Source organism: Symphalangus syndactylus, chromosome 16 (assembly GCF_028878055.3).
Source record: "Symphalangus syndactylus isolate Jambi chromosome 16, NHGRI_mSymSyn1-v2.1_pri, whole genome shotgun sequence".
Taxonomy (NCBI): Eukaryota; Metazoa; Chordata; class Mammalia; order Primates; family Hylobatidae; genus Symphalangus; species Symphalangus syndactylus.
This window is the reverse complement of record NC_072438.2, coordinates 61,125,548-61,145,244: the sequence shown is the minus strand read 5'-3', so window position 1 is coordinate 61,145,244 and position 19,697 is coordinate 61,125,548. Positions and strand designations below refer to the sequence as shown.

The following is a 19,697-nucleotide window of genomic DNA, read 5'->3' as shown; positions in this document are numbered from 1 at the left end:
ACCAACAGATGTTGGCAAGGATGCAGAGAAAAAGAAACACTTATACGTTGTTGGTGGGAATATAAATTAGTATAACCTCTATGGAAAACAGTATGGAGATTTCTCAAAGAACTAAAAATAGAACTACCTTTTGATCCAGCAATCCCACTACTGAATATTTTCCAAAAGGAAAATAAGTTATTATATAAAATAAATCATTGCCAGGCACAGTGGCTCATGCCTGTAATCCCAGCACTTTGGGAGGTTGAGGAGGTAGGATCACTTGAGCCTAAGAGTTTGAGACCAGACTGGGCAACATAGGGAGACCCTGCCTCCACAAATAATTTTTTAAAAATTAGCCTGGCATGGTGGCGTGTGACTATGGTCCCAGATACTCAGGAGGCTGAGGTGGGAGAATCGCCTGAGCCCAAGAGGTTGATGCTGCAGTGAGCCGTGATCACACCACTGCACTCCAGCCTGGGCATCAGAGCAAGACCCTATCTCAAAAAAAAAAAAAAAAAAAAGAAAAGAAAAGAAAAAATCATTATATAAAAAAGACACCTGCACTTGTATGATTATGCAGCACTATATACAATAGCAAAGTCATGGAATTAACCTAAGTGTCCATCAGTGGATGACTGGATAAAATGTGATATATAATCACACCATGGAACACTACTTGCCCATACAAAATAATAAAATCATGTCTTGTACAGCAACATGGATGGAACTGGAGGCCATTATCCTCAGTGAAATGATGCAGAAACAGAATGTAAAAAACCACGTGTGTTCTCACTTGTAAGCGAGAGCTAAACAACAGGTACACATGGACATACAGAGTGGAATAACAGACATTGGAGACTCCAAGAGGTGGGAGAGTGAGAAGAGGTGAGAGATAAAATACTGTTTGTACAGCATTAGAGTGATGGGTACACTAAAAGCTCAGACTTTACCGCTATGCAATACATACACATTATACAACTGTGCTTGTGGCCCTAAATCCATAAAAATTAAAAAAAAACTAAAAAAAAGAAAAGTACTCTACTAACACCAAACAACCAGGATTCAAACTCAAGTCTTCTCATTTCAATCTTAAACAAAATGTTATGCTAACTCTACTTATAGCACAAAAGTTTGTCTTTAATTAGCAATTACTGATTCTTTACTGATTAAGTTTCTAAATAAGTGAAACAATTTCTGAGAAATACCTGGTACTTGATGCATAATAGGAAAAAGTGAATATTTCTCATTCATTCCACAAATATTTCCTGAATATCTACTAGGTAACCCAGGCATTGTTCTAGGCCAGGGGTGAATGAAACAGAAAGTCCTTGCTCTATGAGTTTAGATTTCTTTCCTGAAATGTTTATAGATCATAAACACATAAAACGTAGGCAAATCTTCTGACATTTAGAAAATATTATCTGAACCAACATTTTAAGTTTAGTTCATTTCTGAACTATATAACTGAACTCCTGAATGCCTCAGTGAAATTCCTCAATTTCTCCACAAGGGACTGTGTTCTAGCCAGTCCAGTTGAAATACATGCCTTTCGCCCCAAAAGGGACTGGGAGAATTAATCTGTTCAAGTCATTCCTCAGGACTGGGAATCATCTTAAAGCTATTCAACTTTTATGGAGTACTTAGGAGCTGTATACTAACTGTAAAACATAAAGAATAAGGGGGAAATGTTAAGTGTGCTCCTGAAGAAACTACACTGATACAAAAAGAACCAGGACACCCTTGAGAATCACCCCTGTTAATTTAAACCGGTTTGCTAATACATTCTTCAAGACCTGCCTAAACACATCCTCTGTAAGCCAGCACCGAACTCTTTAGGTACAGTTCGTGGGTCTTTGCTCTATGTGAATCCATAGCAGTTTGTGATGGCAAATAATTTGGTTAGCAACATGTCTGTGTGCATCTTTAGGGAAGTACTAAGTGGTCAAAAAGGTTAAATGAATGTGCTTTCCTATTTTAAGACAAATCTTCTCTAGTTCTAAATGATGCTGTAAAGATCAGCAAAATAGTGCTAAGGAAATTAAAGATCAGAAAAATTAAGCCTATGCTTTTTACCTTTAAAGACATGGATCCAGCTAGAAAAAAGTGGTCTACATCAATAACAGAGGCTAAAAATCCAGCTAAAATGATTTCTCCGAAGTCAGTCTTCTTCTTGATTCCAGTGACTACCGCCCATGACCACATGCCAATTACACAATGTACTGCATTATCTGAGAGAGCACGAAGCCAGTCGTTTTGCTGAATTGTGGAAAACTGGAGAAGTCTGTCAGCTACGAGGCAAAATACCCCCAGACCAAGGCTGGAAATAAGAGATTCAGTGCTACAAGTCTGCAGTAAAGCATGGGTCTTTTCAGTCTCGGATGCCATGACAAACAATATGTTAGTATAGACTAAAAGCCATCAGGAATGAACAGTCTATTCTTGTTTACATTTCCAGCACCCTAAAGGAGAAAGTAGAGAAAAATATGAATGAAGATTATGGACTACCACATAATATTTAAACAAAACAGTATCAGCAATAATTTCACAAATATAAAACCAAGATGTAAATACTGGCAACTTTTACATGTTACATATAATATGCCATATAGCCCAAGGAGAATAGTTTTTCTTTTTTTTTTTTTTTAGGAAAAACAGGGTACATAGTATGTATCAAGGAGAATTTCAGAAAGCCCACCAACTGCAATCTATTGCTTTAAGGTCATCAAATAGTTCTATCTCTCAGCTGTGTGTAGTACATGGTGGTGAATATCCACTGGGTTTGTGTACCCAACAACTACTTTCCGTACTTCAGACAACAGTAATCCCTTCCTTTGGGAAAACTTTCTCACATTAAACTCCAGAGCTCGCCAATTACAGTTTTCCATTTCCCTAATAATGGTGACTAATTTAGTAACGAAAGTGGCCCAGGCTGAGCCAATCAGATTCCTTTCCAAAATTTGTCTTAGTGGTAGAGAAAATTCCTCTTCTTGGAGGCCATGGGCTCCACTACATGAAATAGCCTAGGAAAATAAAATCCCAGAGAGGCACAAAGGAGAAACGCTAATAGAATCATGACGACAGTGAGTACTTATGTCCAATGTCTAAAGGTTCTCAGAGCTACCCTAGATCTTGCAGCTCCCCCTCCACTTCAATGAGCTACCCCAGCATTTTCCCAATAAATCCCCTTTACATTTCTGTTGCCTTGAACCAAATAACCTTAACTGATATAAAAATGCAATCATAATTCTATGCTGAGTTCTCACGTGGCACAGAATATTGACATTATTTACCTAGCTAGAAAATATCTGTCTATCTAAAGTGTGACACATGAAGTTTTTTCTTCTACATTGTTTTATTTTAATCCTGAGACTAAAGAATAACTGATTTATTGATAATAACTCAACTTCTATTCTGCAATAAAAGCTATACATAGCTCATTATATATATTCTAAAACTGCAGAGGACCTAGAAGAATAAAACAATTTTGAAAAAGAGAAACTAAGTTGGAGGACTACTTATACCATCTTATTTTAAGTTTCATTATAAAGCTACAGCAGACTGGGCACAGTGGCTTACACCTGTAATCCCAACACTTTAGGAGGCTGAGGCAGGAGGATCGCTTGAGGACAGGAGCTCGAGACCAACCTGGGCAACATAGAGAGACACTGTCTCTACAAATAACAAAAAATTAGCCAGGCGTGGTGGTGCATGCCTGTAGTCCCAGCTACTTGAGAGGCTGAGGTGAGAGGATCGCTTAAGCCCCAGAGGTTGAGGCTGCAGTGGGCTGTAATCGTGCTACTGCATGCCAGTCTGGGCAACACAGAGACCCTGTCTTTAAAAAAAAAAAAAAAGCTACAGTAATCAAAACAGTGTAGTATTGGTATAATGACAGACATACAGACCAACAAAACAGAATACAGAGTGGGATCAGAAATGGAACCAAACATACCTAGTCAATTTTATTTAGTTATTTATTTATTTTTTGAGATGGAGTCTCACTCTGTCACCCAGGCTGGAGTGCAGTGGCGTGATCTTGGCTTGCTGCAACCTCCGCCTCCTGGGTTCAAGCAATTCTCCTGCCTCAGCCTCTCAAGTAGCTGGGATTACAGGTGCCCGCCACCATGCCTGGCTAAATTTTGTTTGTATTTTTAGTAGAGATGGGTTTCACCATGTTGGCCAGGCTGGTTTCGAACTTCTGACCTCAAGTGATCCACCCACCTCAGCCTCCCAAAGAGCTGAGATTACAGGCATTAGCCACCATGCCCAGCCAGTTTTTTTTTTTTTATTTGAGACAGAGTTTTACTGGAGTGTAGTGGCACAGTTATGGCTCACTGCACCCTTTACCTCCCAGGTTTAAGAAGTCCTCCTAACTCAGTCTCTTGAGTAGCTGGAGCCACAGATGTGTGTCACCATGCTTTTTTTTTTTTTTTTCAAAGAGACAAGGTCTCCCTATCTCTAGAGAGGCCTCGAACTCCTAGCTGGTCTCGAACTCCTGGCCTCAAGTGATCCTTGGCTTTCCAAAGTGCTGAGATTACAGGCATGAGCCACCATGCCCAGCCTGATCAATTAATTTTTGATAAAGGTGCAAAGATAAATCAATGGAGGAAGAATATTCTTTTAAACAAATTGTGTGAGAACAAATGGATATCCATATGCAAAAATCATAAACCTGAATCTATATCTTACTCCATATACAAAAATTATCTCGAATCACAAACCTAAATGTAAATAAAACATAAAAAGATAAAATTTCTGGAAAAAAAACATAAAGTATTTTTTTATCTTTGGGTCACACAAAGAGTTATTAGATACAATACCAAAAGCTTGATCCATTAAAAAATTGGTAAGTTGAACTTTATCAAAATTAAAAGCTTCTGGTCTTTGAAAGACAATGTCAAGAGAAAGAAAAAACAATTTTTAAATCTTACATCTGATAAAGGACTTACATCCACAATATATAAAGAACTCTCAAAACAGAGTAATAGGAAAACAAACCAATACAAAAATGGACAAAAGATGTGAAAATGGGTACCTTACCATAGATGATATTCAGATAGCCAATAAGTATAAGAAATATGTTCATCACCATTAATTATTAGGGAAATGCAAATTTTAAAAATGAGATATCACACACCTGTTAAGATGGCTAAAATTAAAGACTGACAATCCTAGATGTTGACAAAGACGTGGAGCAACCAGAACTCATACACTGCTGGTTGGAATAAAAAACAGTATGACTATTTTAGAAAAACAGTTTTCCAATTTCTTAGAAAGTTAAACGTACTGTTACCATATAACCCAGTCATTCCACTTCTAGGTATTTTCCCAAAAGCATATGTGTACACAAAGGCTTACACATGAATGTTCATAGCAGCTTTATCTGAATTTGTTCCAAGTTGGAAACAACTCAAATGTCCACAAACATGTGAATAAACAAAAGGTGGAATAAAAAGGAACAAACATGTGATACACATAAAAACATGAATGAATCTTGAAATGATTATAGTAAGTGAAAGAAGTCAAACAAACAAAAATTACACAGTTAAAACCCACAGAACTGTGCAACACAAAGGATGAACCCTAATGTAAAGTATGGACTTTAGTCAATAATAACATATCAATATTGGTTCCCTACTTGTATCAAATATACCACACTATTGCAAATGTTAATAATGGGGAAAATGTATGCAGGGCAAAGGGCATCTATAAGATGCTCAATATTGGCTCAATTATTCTGTAAACCTAAAACTACTGTTTAGGTTTATGTATTAGTCTGTTCTTGCATAGAACTACCTGAAACTGGGTAATTTACAAAGAAAGGAAACTTAATTGGCTCACAGTTCTGCAGGCTGTACAGGAAGCATGGCTGAGGAGGCCTCAGGAAATTTACAATCATGGCGGAGGGTAAAGAGGAAGGAGTCACGTCTTACATGGCCAGAGTAGAAGAGTAAAGTGGAAGGTGCTACACACTTTAAACAGCCAGATCTCGTGAGAACTCACTCACTATCATGAGAACACCTAGGCGGAAATCTGCCCCCATGAACCAGTCAACTCCCACCAGGCCCCTCCTCCAACACTGGGGATTACAATTTGACATGGGATTTGGGTGAGGACACAAATCCAAACCATATCAGTTTATAAAGTCTATTAACTAAAAAAACTTACAAAAACTTAAAAATAAAGTCAATTTATTTTTAACAATTAAATAAATGAACCACCAACAAATATTATAAATTTAGGTAATAGATGTTCTGTAGTTCATTATATTTTTCTCTATGTTTAAAATTTTCATTTAGAAATGTTTTTATTAAATTTATTTATTTTGAGGACAGGGTCTCACTGTGCTGCCCAGACTGGAGTGCAGTGGCTTGATCTTGGCTCACTGTAACCTTGACCTCCTAGTCTCAGGTGATCCTCCCACCTCTCCTCCTGAGTAGCTTGGACTATAGGCATGAGCCATCATGCCTTGCTATATGTTTCCATTTCTATTTATTTAATTTAAAAAATTATTTCTTTCTTTATTTTTTGAGACAGGGTCTTGCTCTGTTGTCCAGGCTGGAGTACAGTGGTGTGAATATGGCTCACTGCAGGCTCTACGTCCTGGGCTCATGAGATCCCCCTGCCTCAGCCTCCTGAGTAGCTGGAATCGCAGTCACAGGCCACCATGCCTGGCTAATTTTTAAATTTTTTTGTAGAGATGGGATTTCACCATGTTGCCCAGGCTGGTCTGCAACTCCTGGCCTCAAGCAATCTTCCCACCTCAGCCTCCCAAAGTGCTGGGTGGGATTACAGGCGTGAGCCACTGAACCTGGCCTAGAAATATGCTTTTAAAAAGAGTACATAGTATAATTCTACTTATTTAAAATTCTACAAAATACAAACTAATTTATAGTGACAGAAAGCAGATCCATGGTTTCCTGAAGACAGGAGAGGCAGGAATGATTAAAAAGGAGCATAAGGAAACTTTGGTAAGGGACGCATATGTTCATTATCTTGACTGTGGTGATAGTTCCATGGTTCACAGTTTCATACGTATGTCAAAACATATCAAACTGTATATTTTAAACATATACAGTTCATTACATGTCAATTATACTCCAACAAAGATGTTAAAAAGTTAGGAAGGTACACTTCATTGATTATAAAACAGCAGGCTTTTGTAAAAAAGGAGAAATATGAAAACAAGAAACTATGGAAATGAAAAAGTTGATTACCCAAATAAAAACTCAATGCAAAGTCTACTCTGCACTGAAGCAATGCACAGTGGCGTGAATCTTTCAAACATCAAAATTAGTAAATGAGAACATTTGCAAAGAATTTTTCCAAAGCTTAAGGGGAAAATATAAGACAGAGTTGGGCATTGAAAAAAAATTTCCAAAAATAAAGAGAAAACCTTTAGAGTTTCTATGTCCAAAAAAAAATTATCTTCAAAAGAAAGAGAATGTGATTATCATCAACCCTAAATGTCAGAATATTGTGAGGTAACATTTACAGAACTCTGAGAGAAAAAGATCATAGGCTGCAGCATTCTATGCATAGCTAAATTATGGCACCTATGTGGCAACTGTGAATTTTAAAAGTTTTGCCCTAGAAATTATACACCCATGTATGATTTTGGGGGGTAGGGGAAACTGAGCAGTAGAACTTCTCAATCTCTAGCAGGAAGGGAGACAAATAAAGAAAATTTGATCAATACAGCAAGACAGAAAAGAAAAAAAAGAAAACCTTACTTCCCTGCAGCTCACCTCCACTCTGCAAAAAGCAATAGGGACCAAATAAAATACAAATACCACAACAAATGTGAATGTGTTAAATTTCTCTATAAAGAGACAAACATAATCAGATTGGGGCAAAAGAAAACATCACTAAATTATTGTTCAAAACAACACACCTCAAACAAAAAGTCTTAACAATATAGAAAATAAAGAGATGAGAAAATATGTCTAAGAAATACAAACAAAATTAAGTAGAATGGTAATATTAACTGCAAACACAGAATTCAAGGTAAAAATGATTAATTAGAACTTAAAAGGATAACATATTCACATCACAGTAAAGTTCTATGGGGTAAGAGGATGCTTACATGTCAAACAACACAGCAGTAAAAAATTAAGTGGTCGATAAAAGGCATAATCTGAATAATATAATTTATAAATTTTATTTTATACTCAGGTGTACAACTTCACACGCTATGAAGCAGTGGTCCCAATCCTTTTTGGTACCAGGGACCAGTTTTGTGGAAGACAATTTTTCCATGGACTGGGGAGGGGGATGGTTTGGGGATGATTCAAGTGCATTACATTTATTGCGTACTTTATTTCTATTATTATTACATTGTAATATATAATTAAATAATTACACAACTCAACATAATGTATAATCAGTGGGAGCCCTTAGCTTGTTTTCCTGCATCTAGAGAGTTCCATCTTAGGATGGTGGGAGACAGTGACAGATCATCAGGCATTAGATTCTCATAAGAAGCACGCAACCTAGATCCCTCGCATGTGCAGTTCACAATAGGGTTCGCTCTCCAATGAGAAGCTAATGCTGCCACTGATCTGAAAGGAGGTGGAGCTCAGGCAGTAATGTGAGGGATGGAGAGTGGCTGTAAACACAGATGAAGCTTCACTTGCTAGCCTGCCATTCACCTCCTGCTTTGTGGCCTGGATCCTAATGGGCCACGAACCTGTACTGGTCCATGGCCTGGGGGTGGGGACTCCTGCTATAAGCAGTACACATTCTTTTCAAATGTTCATGGAAACCCCATAAAAGTTAACCACATATTTGAATTAGGGAGGCAGAGCAAAATAGCAGAATAGAAGGCTCCACCAATCATCCCCAAACACAAGTCAACAACTATCTACACAGAAAAAAAAACACCTTCATAAGAACCAAAAATCAAGTGAGACTCATAGTACCTGGTTTTAACTTCACACCACTGAAAGAGGCACAGAAGAGATTAAAAAACAAACACAAAAAAGCAAAAACAGTCCTGAATCACTAACGCCACCCTTCCTCTACACCCTAGAAGTGGCAGAGTGGGGGCAGAGAGCATCTCTGGGCACTGAGGGAGGGAGAACACAGCAGTTTTGAGGCACTGAACTCAGTGCTGTCCTGTTAGAGCAGAAAGGAAAACCAGACTAAACTCAGTTGATGTCCAGCCATGGAAGGAGCATTTAAATTAGCCCAAGCCAGAGGGAAAATGCCCATTCCATTGGTCCAAATTTGAGTTTCTGCAAACCTCGCCACTGAGGGCTACAGTGCCTTCTGTCTCCAGGTAAACTTGAAAGGCAGTGCAGGCCTTAAGGACTACTACTCACCCTTAGGTGAGTCCTAGAGCTGAACTAGGCCCAGAGACAGTCGACTGGGTGGGCACATGACATACTGAGACCCCCAGCTGGGGCAGCCAAAGGCGCCCTGGCATCACCCTCACCTAACCCCATGCTGCACATCTTGAGGCTCCAAAAGAGACCCCTTCTTTTTGCTTGAGGAGAATAACAGCTCAACCACAGCAAGACAGGACACTGGTCAGAGTCATGAGGCCCCCATTCCAGGCCCTAGTTCCCAGATGTCATTTCTAGACATACTCAGAGCCAGAAGGGAAACCCCTGCCTTGAAGGACAGGACCCAAAACTGGCAGCATTCATCACCTGCTAACTGAAGAGCCCTTGGGACCTGAAAAACCAGCAGTGATACGCAGGTACTACATCAACGGCCTTGCGTGAGCCTCTTGAGACTTGCTGGCTTCAGGTGAGACTCAGCACATTATCAGCTGTGGTGGCTATGGGAAAAAACTCCCTCTGTTTGACAAAAGCAGAGGGAAAACTAAAGGGGACTTTGTCTTTCACCTTAGGTACCAGCACAGGCATAGGAGGATAGAGCACCAAGTGAGCTCTTGGGGTTCCTGATTCCAGGATATGACTCTTGGATGGCATTTCTAGACCTGCCCTGGGCCAGAGAGGAGCCCACTGCCCTAAAGGGTGGGTCTCAGGCCAGGCAGCATCCACCACAAACTGACTTAAGAGACCTTGTGCCTTAAGGGGCATCAGCAGTGTTCTGGCAGTATTCTTTGCGACCTGGGGTGGTGGTGGCTATGGAGTCAGGCTCCTCTGTCTTTGGAAAGGGGAGGGAAAAGTGGGAAGAACTGCATCTTGTGGTTTGAGTGCCAGGTCAGCTGCAGTGCAATAGAACATCAGGTAGACATCTAAGGTTTTTGACTCTAGTCCCTGACTCCCAGATGGTATCTCTAGACCCACCCAGGGCCTGGCGGACCTCACTGCCCTGAAAGGAAGGACATAGGCCTGGCTGGCTTTGCTACTGGCTGATTGTAGAGTCCCAGGGCCTAGAGCAAACATAGGCAGTAGCCAGGAAGTGAATATAGCAGGCATTGTGTGAGACCAAGTGCCATGCTGGGTTCAGGTCTGACCCAGCACAGTCATGGTAGTTGTGGCCAGAGGGGTGCTTGCGTTATTTCACCCTAGCTTTAGGTGGCTCAGAACACAGAGAGAGAATCTTTCTTTGAGAGAAAGTAAAGGAAGAGAACAAGAGTCCTTGCCTGGTAATCCAGAGAACTCTCCCATATCTTGTCCATGACCATCAAGGCAGTACCTTTAGGAGTCTGCAAGAACCACAGCATTACTGGGCTTGGAGTGCCCCTTAAAGCAGATATAGCTTAGATTATAACACCAAAGTCCTTTCAAATATCTGGAAAACCTTCCCAAGAAGGCCGGGTACAAATAAGCCCCAAGAATGAAGACTACAATAAATACCTAAGTCATCAATTCCCAGACACTGAAGAACATCTACTAGCATCAACACCATCCAGGAAAACATGACCTCACCAAACAAACTAAATAAGGCACTAAAGACCAATCTTGGAAAACAGAGACACGTGACTTTTCAGACAGAGAATTTAAAATAGCTGTGTTGAGGAAATTCAAAGAAATTCAAGATAACACAGAAAAGGAAGTCTATCAGATAAATTTAACAAAGAGATTGAAATAATTAAACAGAATCAAGCCGAAATTCTGGAGCTGAAAAATGCAATTGGCATACTGAAAAATGCACCATAGTCATTTAATAGCAAAACTGATCAAGCGGAAGAATTAGTAAGCTTGAAGCTAGGCTATTTGAAAATACAGTCAGAAGAGGCAAAAGAAAAAAGAATAAAAAACAATGAAGCACACATACGGATCTAGAAAATAGCCTTAAAAAAGCAAATTTAATAGTTATTGGCCGTAAAGATGAGACAGAGGAAGAGATAGGGGTAGAAGTTTATTGAAAGGGATAACAGAGAACTTCTCAAACTTAGATATCACTATCCAAGTACAAGAAGCTTGTAGAACACCAAGCAGATTTAACCCAAAGAAGACTACCTTAAGGCATTTAATAATAAAACTCCCAAAGGTCATGGATAAAGTAACAATCCTAACAGCAGCAAGAGAAAAGAAACAAATAACATACTATAGAGCTCCAGTACATCTGGCAGCAGACTTTTCGGTGGAAACCTTTTCAGGCTAGGAGAGAGTGGTACGACATCTTAAAAGTGCTGAAGGAAAAAAAAACTTTTATCTTAGAATAACATATCTGGCAAAAATATCCTTCAAACATGAAGGAGAAATAAAAACTTTCCCAGACAAACAAACACTGAGGGATTTCATCAACACCAAATCTGTCCTATAAGAAAAGCTAAAGGGAGAACTTCAGTCAGAAAGAAAAGGATGTTAATGAGCAATAAGAAATAATTTGAAGGTACAAAACTCACTGGTAATAGTAAGTACACACAAAAACAGAATATGATAATACTGTAAATGTGGAATGTAAACTACTCTTATCCTAAGTAGAAGGAATAAATGATGAGCCAATGAAAAATAATGCCTACAGTTTTTCAAGACATAGTACAATAGGACATGAATAGAAACAACAAAAAGTGAAAAAGTAGGCGGGTGGGATGAAGTTAAAACAGAGTTTTTATTAGTTTTCTTTTTGCTGTTTATTTGTTTATGCAGACAGTGTTAAGTTGTTATCAGGCAAAATAATGGGTTGTAAGAGTATCTACAAACCTCATAATAACCTCAAACCAAAAAAACATGCAGTGAATACACAAAAAATAAAAAGCAAGAAACTAAATCCATCCCCAGAGAAAATCATTTTAACTAAAGGAAGACAGGAAGGAAAGAAAGAAGGAAGAGGCCAGATGCAGTGGCTCATGCCTGTAATTTCAGCACTTTGGGAAACCAAGATGGGTGGATCATTTGAGGTCAGGAGTTTGAGACTAGCCAAGCCAACATGGTGAAATCCCAATTCTACTAAAAATACAAAAATTAGCTGCATGTCGTGGCACACATCTGTAGTCCCAGCTACTTGGGAGGCTGAGGCAGGAGAATTGCTTGAACCTGGGAGGTGGGGGTTGCAGTGAGCTGAGATTGTGCCATTGCACTCCAGCCTGGGCAATAGAGAGAGACACTGTCTCAAAAAAAAAAAAAAAAAAAAAAAGAAGGAAGAAAAGACCATAAAACAACCAAAAAAATATACAACAAAGTGGCAAGAGTAAGTCCTTACTTATTAATGATAACATTAAATATAAATGGACTAAACTCTCTAATCAAAAGCCATAGACTGGCTGAATGTAAGAAAAACCAAGACCTATTGATCTGTTACCTACAAGAAACACACTTTACCTATAAAGACACACATAGACTGAAAGTAAAGGGATGGGAAAAGATATTCCATGTTAATGGAAGCCAAAAAAGAGCAGGAATAGCCATACCTATACTAAACAAAATAGATTTCAAGACAAAAAGTATAAGAGACAAGGTCACTGTATAATGACAAAGATGTAATTTCCATAAGAGGATATAACAATTTTAAATGTATGTGCAACCAACACTGCAGCACCCAGATATATAAAGGAAATGTTATTAGAGCTAAAGAGAGAGATAGGCCCCAATATAATAATAGTTGGATACTTTGACACCCCACTTTTGTCATTGGGCAGATCTTCCAGACAGAAAATCAACAAAGAAACATCAGACTGTGAAAGGAAAATATCTTGGGTCCTTTCAAGCTGGGAACCACTCAGGGCAAATCTGCCTCTCATTCTATTCAAGTCATCCCTTTGCTCGCAGAGATAGATACATATTCTGAGTGCCTTCTTGGGAAAGACTTATTATAAACTCAAAAGAATGCAACCATCTGTCTCTCACCTACCTGTGCCCTGGAAGCCCTCAGTGGTGGGGGCCTTACTTTGAGCTGTATCTGCCTTTCTGGATGGAACTAATGTACTCCTTACATATTGATTTGTTGTACCCAAGCGAGTTAGAAAAAAGCCACACTTTGAGACGAATTAAGAGTCCTTTATTAGCCGGCGACCAAGAGACGGCTAACGCTCAAAATTCTCTCGGCCCCGAGGATGGGGCTTGATTAACTTTTATACCTTGATTTAGGAAGGGGAGTCGGGGGGATGTCTAGTTAAAACAATTTTACAGAAGTAAAGTAGGCAAAAAGTTAAAAGGATAAATGGTTATAGGAAAGTAAACAGTTCCAGGTGCAAGGGCTTTAAGACAATTACAAGGTGATAGACGCGAGGCTTTGGGCGTTATCAATCAGATGAATTCCTGGGAACTGCGGATATAGCTTGCCACAGTATCTTATTGGTTAATTGCATTCTTGGATGTGCTGGGAGTCAGCTTGCACAAGTTAAGTCCTTGAGGAAGGGGCTGCCAGGGAAAGAGCCAAGATGGAGTCTGTCTGGTTCTCTTAGCTAAGGGAGAGTCCATTCAGGTGGAAACAAGGCTAAGTGATTAAAGGAAAAAGGGAGAGTCTAAAAACAGGGTTAGTAAAAATGAAGTTGGGCATTACAGATTGATGTCTTATGTCTCCCTAAAATGTATAAAACCAAGCTGCGCCCTGACCACCTTGGGCACATGTCATCAGGACTTCCTGAGGCTGTGTCATGGGTGCATCCTCAACCATGGCAAAATAAACTTTCTAAATTAACTGAAACCTGTTTCAAATTTTTAGGGTTCACGAGACTTAATCTGCACTACAGACCAAATCGATCTAATAAATATTTACAGAACATTTCATCTAAGAGCTGCAGAATATACATTCTTTTCCTCAGCACATGCATATTCTCAGGGATAGACTATACAAAACAAGTCTTAAAACATTAAAAAAAATTGAATTAATATCAAGCATCTTCCCTGACCACAGTGGAATAAAACTAGAAATTAATAACAAGAGGAATTTTGGAAACTATACAAATACATGGAAATAAAACAATATTCTCCTGAATGACCAGTGAGTCAATGAAGAAATTAAGAAGGAAATTTAAAAATTTCTTGAAACAAATAATAATGGAAACATAATATATCAAAACCTAAGGGATATGGCAAAAGCAGTACTCAGGTAATTTTACAGCTATAAATGCCTACATCAAAAAAGAGGAACTTCGTATGAACAATTTAATAGTGCATCTTAACTAGAAAATCAAGAGCAAAGCAAGCCCAAAATTAGTAGAAGAAAAGAAATAAAAAAGATCAGAGAACAAATAAATGAAATTGAAATGAAAAAATACAAAAGATTAACGAAACATAAGGTTGTTTTTTGGAAAAGTTAAACAAAGACACACAAAAAAGAAAACTAAAGGCCAACATCTCCGATGAATATTGATGCAAAAATTCTCAATAAAATACTAGCAAAGTGAATTCACCAATACATTAGAAAGATCATTCATCATGACTAAGTGGGCTTTATCCTTGGGATGCAATGATGCTTCAACATATGCAAATCAATCAGTGTGATACATCATATCAATAGAATGAAGGACAAAAACCATATGATCATTTCAATTGATGCTGAAAAAGGGCTAGGTAAAATTCAACATTTATTTGTTTTAAAAACCCTAAAAATAACTGGGTGTGGAAGGAACATACCTCAACATAATAAAAGCTATATATGACAGATCCATAGCTAGTATCATACTGTGAAAGGAAAATAAATCTCGGGACCCTGAAATCACTAAGTCAAGAGAAAAGTAAACTTGGGAACTATGTCAGGTAAACCTGCCTCCCATTTTATTCCCAAATAAGATAGCTACAAAGATAAAAAGCTAAATACCTCCCTCACAATTTGCCCAGAAGGAAATTCCTTGTGGATCTCAAGATCTTTACCCTGAAAGAGTTCCATTGAATTTCACCCTGGCAACGTAAACTGATGGCTTCACAGGTGCAGGACAGTAAATCCTCCCCCTGCTCACCTGAGACAAATGGATATCTGATTGCTTCCTTTGCCCTATTTATGTAAAAATGCAGATTCACTGAGCCAGACAAAATTGTGTATTTAGTAAAAGGCTGGGCCATGACTCAAAATAATGCAACCTTTTGTCTCTTATCTACCTATGACCTGGAAGTCTTCCCTTTGAGTTGTCCCGCCTTTCCAGAAGGAACCAACATACATCTTTTTTGTTTTGTTTTTTTTTCAGATGGAGTCTCGCTCTGCCACCTCAAGGCTGGAGTGCAGTGGTGTAATCTCAGCTCACTGCAACCTCCACCTCCCAGGTTCAAGTGATTCTTGTGCCTCAGCCTCCCAAGTAGCTGGGATTACAGGTGCACACCACCATGCCCAGCCAATTTTTGTATTTTTAGTAGAGATGAGGTTTCACCATGTTGGCCAGGCTGCCTCGAACTCCTGATCTCAAGTGATCCACTGCTTCAGCCTTCGAAAGTGCTGGGAGTACAGATGTGAGCCACCACGCCCAGCCCCAACATACATCTTACACACACTGATTGATGTCTCATGACTCCCAAAATGTATAAAGGCAAGCTGTACCCTGACCACTTTGGGCACATGTCATCAGAGCCTGTTGAGGCTGTGTCACGGGCACATCCTTAACCTTGACAAAATAAACTTTCTAAACTGATTGAGAGCTGTCTCAGATATTTTATGTTCACAACACCGAATGGGGGAAAATTGAAAGCTTTTCCTCTAAGATCTGGAACAAGATAAGGATGATGCCCATTGTCATCACTGTTATTCAGCAGTAATAGACATCCTAGCTAGAGCAATCAGATAAGAGAAAGATATAAAAGGCATCCAAATTGGAAAGGATGAAGTCAAATTAGCCTTGTTTGCGGATGATATGATCTTATATTTGGAAAAACCTAAAGACATGACAAGAAAACTATTAAAACTATTAAACTAGAAAAGCATGAGCAAACCAAGCCCAAAATTAGTAGAAGAAAAGAAATAATAAAGATTAGAGAATAAATAAATAAAATTGAAATAAAAAAATACAAAAGATCAATGAAACACAAGGTTGGTTTTTTTAAAAGTTAAACAAAATTGGCAAAACTCTAGCCAGACTAAGAAAAAAAGAGGGAAGATAAAAGAGAGAAGATAAACAACTTCAGTAAAGTTGCAGGATACAAAAGCAACATACAAAAATCACTAGCATTTCAATACGACAATATTGAACAGTGTGAAACAGAAATTTTTAAAGTAATTCCATTTATAATAGCCACACATAAAATTAAATACCTAGGAATTAACCAAAGAAGTGAAAGATTTCTATAATGAAAAGTATAAAACAGTAAAGAAAGAAATTGAAGAGGACACCAAAAAATGGAAAAATAATCCATGTTCATGGACTGGAGGAATCAATATTGTTAAAATGTCCATACCACCCAAAGCAATCCATATATTCAATGCAATCCCTATCAAAATACTAATGACATTCTTCACAGAAACAGAAAAAAAAATCCTAAAATTTATATGGACCCAAAAAAGGCCCAGAATAGCCAAAGCTATCCTAAGCAAAAAGAACAAAACTGGAAGAATCACATTACCTGATTTCAAATTATACTACAGAGCTACAGTAACCAAAACAGCATGGTTCTGACATAAAAAGAGACACATCAGCCAATGAAACAGAATAGAGAACCCAGAAACAAATCTGCACACCTATAGTGAACTAATTTTTGACAAAGTGCCAAGAACATACACTGGGGAAAAGACAGTCTATTCAACAAATGGTACTGGGAAAACTAGATATCTATATGCAGAAGAATGAAAGTAGACCCCTATCTCACACCATATACAAAAATCAAATCAAAATGGATTAAAAACTTAAATCTATACTTCAAACTATTAAACTATGACAAGAAAACATTGGGGAAAATCTCCAGGACATTGGTGTGGCAAAAATTTCTTGAGCAATATCCCTCAAGCACAGGTAACCAAAACATAAATGGACAAATGGGATCACATCAGGTTAGAATGCTTCTGCACAGCAAAGGATACAATCAGTAAAGTGAAGAAAAAACACAGAGAATGGGAAAAAATATTTGCAAATTATCCATCTGACAAAGGAATAATAACCAAAATACATAAGAGCTCAAACTGCTCTATAGGAAAAAAAATACAATAATCTAATAAAAAATGGGCAAAAGATTTGAATAGACATTTCTCAAATGAAGACATAGAAATGGCAAACAGGCATATGTAAAGGTGCTCAGTATTTTTGATCATCAGAGAAATGCTAATCAAAACTATAATGAGGTATCATCTCCCCCAGTTAAAATGGCTTATATCCAAAAGACAGGCAATAACAAATGATGATAAGGATGTGCAGAAAAGGGAAATCTTGAACTCTCTTGGTGGGAATGTAAATTAGTACAGCCACTATGGAGAACAATTTCAAGGTTCCTCAAAAAACTAAAAATGGAACTACCATATGATCCAGCAATCCCACTGCTGGGTATACACTGAAAAGAAAGGAAATCAGTATATCAAAGACATATCTGCACTCCTATGTTTGCTGCAGCATTGTTTACAATAGCTAAGATCTGGAAGCAACCTAAGTGTCTAAAAACATATGAATGGATAAAGAAAATGTGGGGCATATTCACAATGGACTACTATTCAGCCATAAGAAAGAATGAGATCCAGTTATTTGCAACAACATGGATGTAACTGGAGTACATTTTGCTAAGTGAAATAAGCCAGACACAGAAACACAAACATCACATGTTCTCACTTATTTGTGGGATCTAAATATCAAAACAATTGAACTCGTGGACATAGAGAGTAGAAGGATCATTACCAGAGGCTGTGAAGGGTGGTGGGGAGTCAGCAGGCGGAGGTGGGGATGGTTAATGGGTACTAAAAAAAATAGAAGGCCAGGCGTGGTGGTTCACACCTGTAATCCCAGCACCTCGGGAGGCCGAAGTGGGTGGATCACAAGGTCAGGAGTTCAAGACCAGCCTGATCACCACAGTGAAACCCTGTCTCTACAAGAAATACAAAAATTAGCTGGGTGTGGTGGCGTGCACCTGTAATCCCAGCTACTCAGGAGGCTGAGGCAGGAGAATCACTCAAAACCAGGAGGCGGAGGTTGCAGCGAGACGAGATTACGCCACTGCACTCCAGCCTGGGCTACAGGGCGAGACTCCGTCTCAAAAAAAAAAAAAAAAAGAAAGAAAGAATGAGTAAGACCTAGTCCTTGATAGCACAACAGGGTAACTACAGTCAATAATAACTTAATTGTACATTCAACATAGTTCTGGCCAGGGCAATGAGGCAAGAGAAAGAAATAAAGGGTATTCAATTAGGAAAAGAGGAAGTAAAATTGTCTCTGTTTGCAGATGACATGATTGTATAATTAGAAAACCCCATCGTCTCAGCCCAAAATCTCCTTAAGCTGATAAGCAACTTCAGCAAAGTCTCAGGATACAAAATCAATGTGCAAAAATCACAAGCATTCCTATACACCAATAACAGACAAACAGAGAGCCAAATCATGAGTGAACTCCCATTCACAATTGCTACAAGGAGAATAAAATACCTAGGAATACAACTTACAAGGGATATGAAGGACCTCTTCAAGGAGAACTACAAACCACTCACCGGTCAAGGAAATAAGAGAGGACACAAACAAATGGAAAAACATTCCATGCTCATGGATAGGAAGAATCAATATCATGAAAATGGCCATACTGCCCAAAGTAATTTACAGATTCAATGCTATCCTCATCAAGCTACCATTGACTTTCTTCACAAAATTGGAAAAAACTACTTTGCATTTAATATGGAACCAAAAAAGAGCACACATAAATAGCCAAGACAATCCTAAGCAAAAGGAACAAAGGTGGAGGCATTACGCGACTGGACTTCAATCTACACTACAAGGCTACAGTAACAAAAACAGCATTGTACTGGTACCAAAACAGATATATAGACCAACGGAACAGAACAGAGGCCTGAGAAATAACACCACACATCTACAACCATCTCATCTTTGACAAACCTGACAAAAACAAGCAATGGGGAAAGGATTTCCTAGTTAATAAATGATGTTGGGAAAACTGGCTAGCCATATGCAGAAAGATGAAACTGGATCCCTTCCTTACACCTTATACAAAAATTAACTCAAGATGGATTAAAGACTTAAACATAAGACCTAAAACCATAAAAACCTGAGAAGAAAACCTAGGCAATTCAGGACATAGGCATGGGCAAAGACTTCATGAGTAACACACCAAAAGCAATGGCAACAAAAGCCAAAATAGACAAATGAGATCTAATTAAACTAAAGAGCTTCTACACAGCAAAAGAAACGATCATCAGAGCGAACAGGCAACCTACAGAATGGGAGAAAATTTTTGCAATCTATCCAACTGAAAAATGGTTAATATCCAGAATCTACAGAGAAACCA

The 19,697-nt window shown here is 38.5% G+C and overlaps 1 protein-coding gene across 6 annotated transcripts in view; it reads right to left on the bottom strand.

Annotated features, from left to right (window-relative positions):
• TMEM267 (transmembrane protein 267) overlaps positions 1-19,697 on the bottom strand; it is a 36,638-nt gene that overhangs the window by 6,985 nt on the left and 9,956 nt on the right. For 5 of the 6 annotated variants that reach the window (XM_063619522.1, XM_063619521.1, XM_055245674.2 and 2 more), the window contains exon 2: positions 2,056-2,441. In XM_063619522.1, the coding sequence (XP_063475592.1) occupies positions 2,056-2,367 (312 nt within the window). In that variant the 5' untranslated portion in view covers positions 2,368-2,441. Of the gene's footprint in view, positions 1-2,055; positions 2,442-5,116; positions 5,190-19,697 lie in introns of those variants that run through there. The other variant, XM_063619523.1, reaches the window with a different exon arrangement.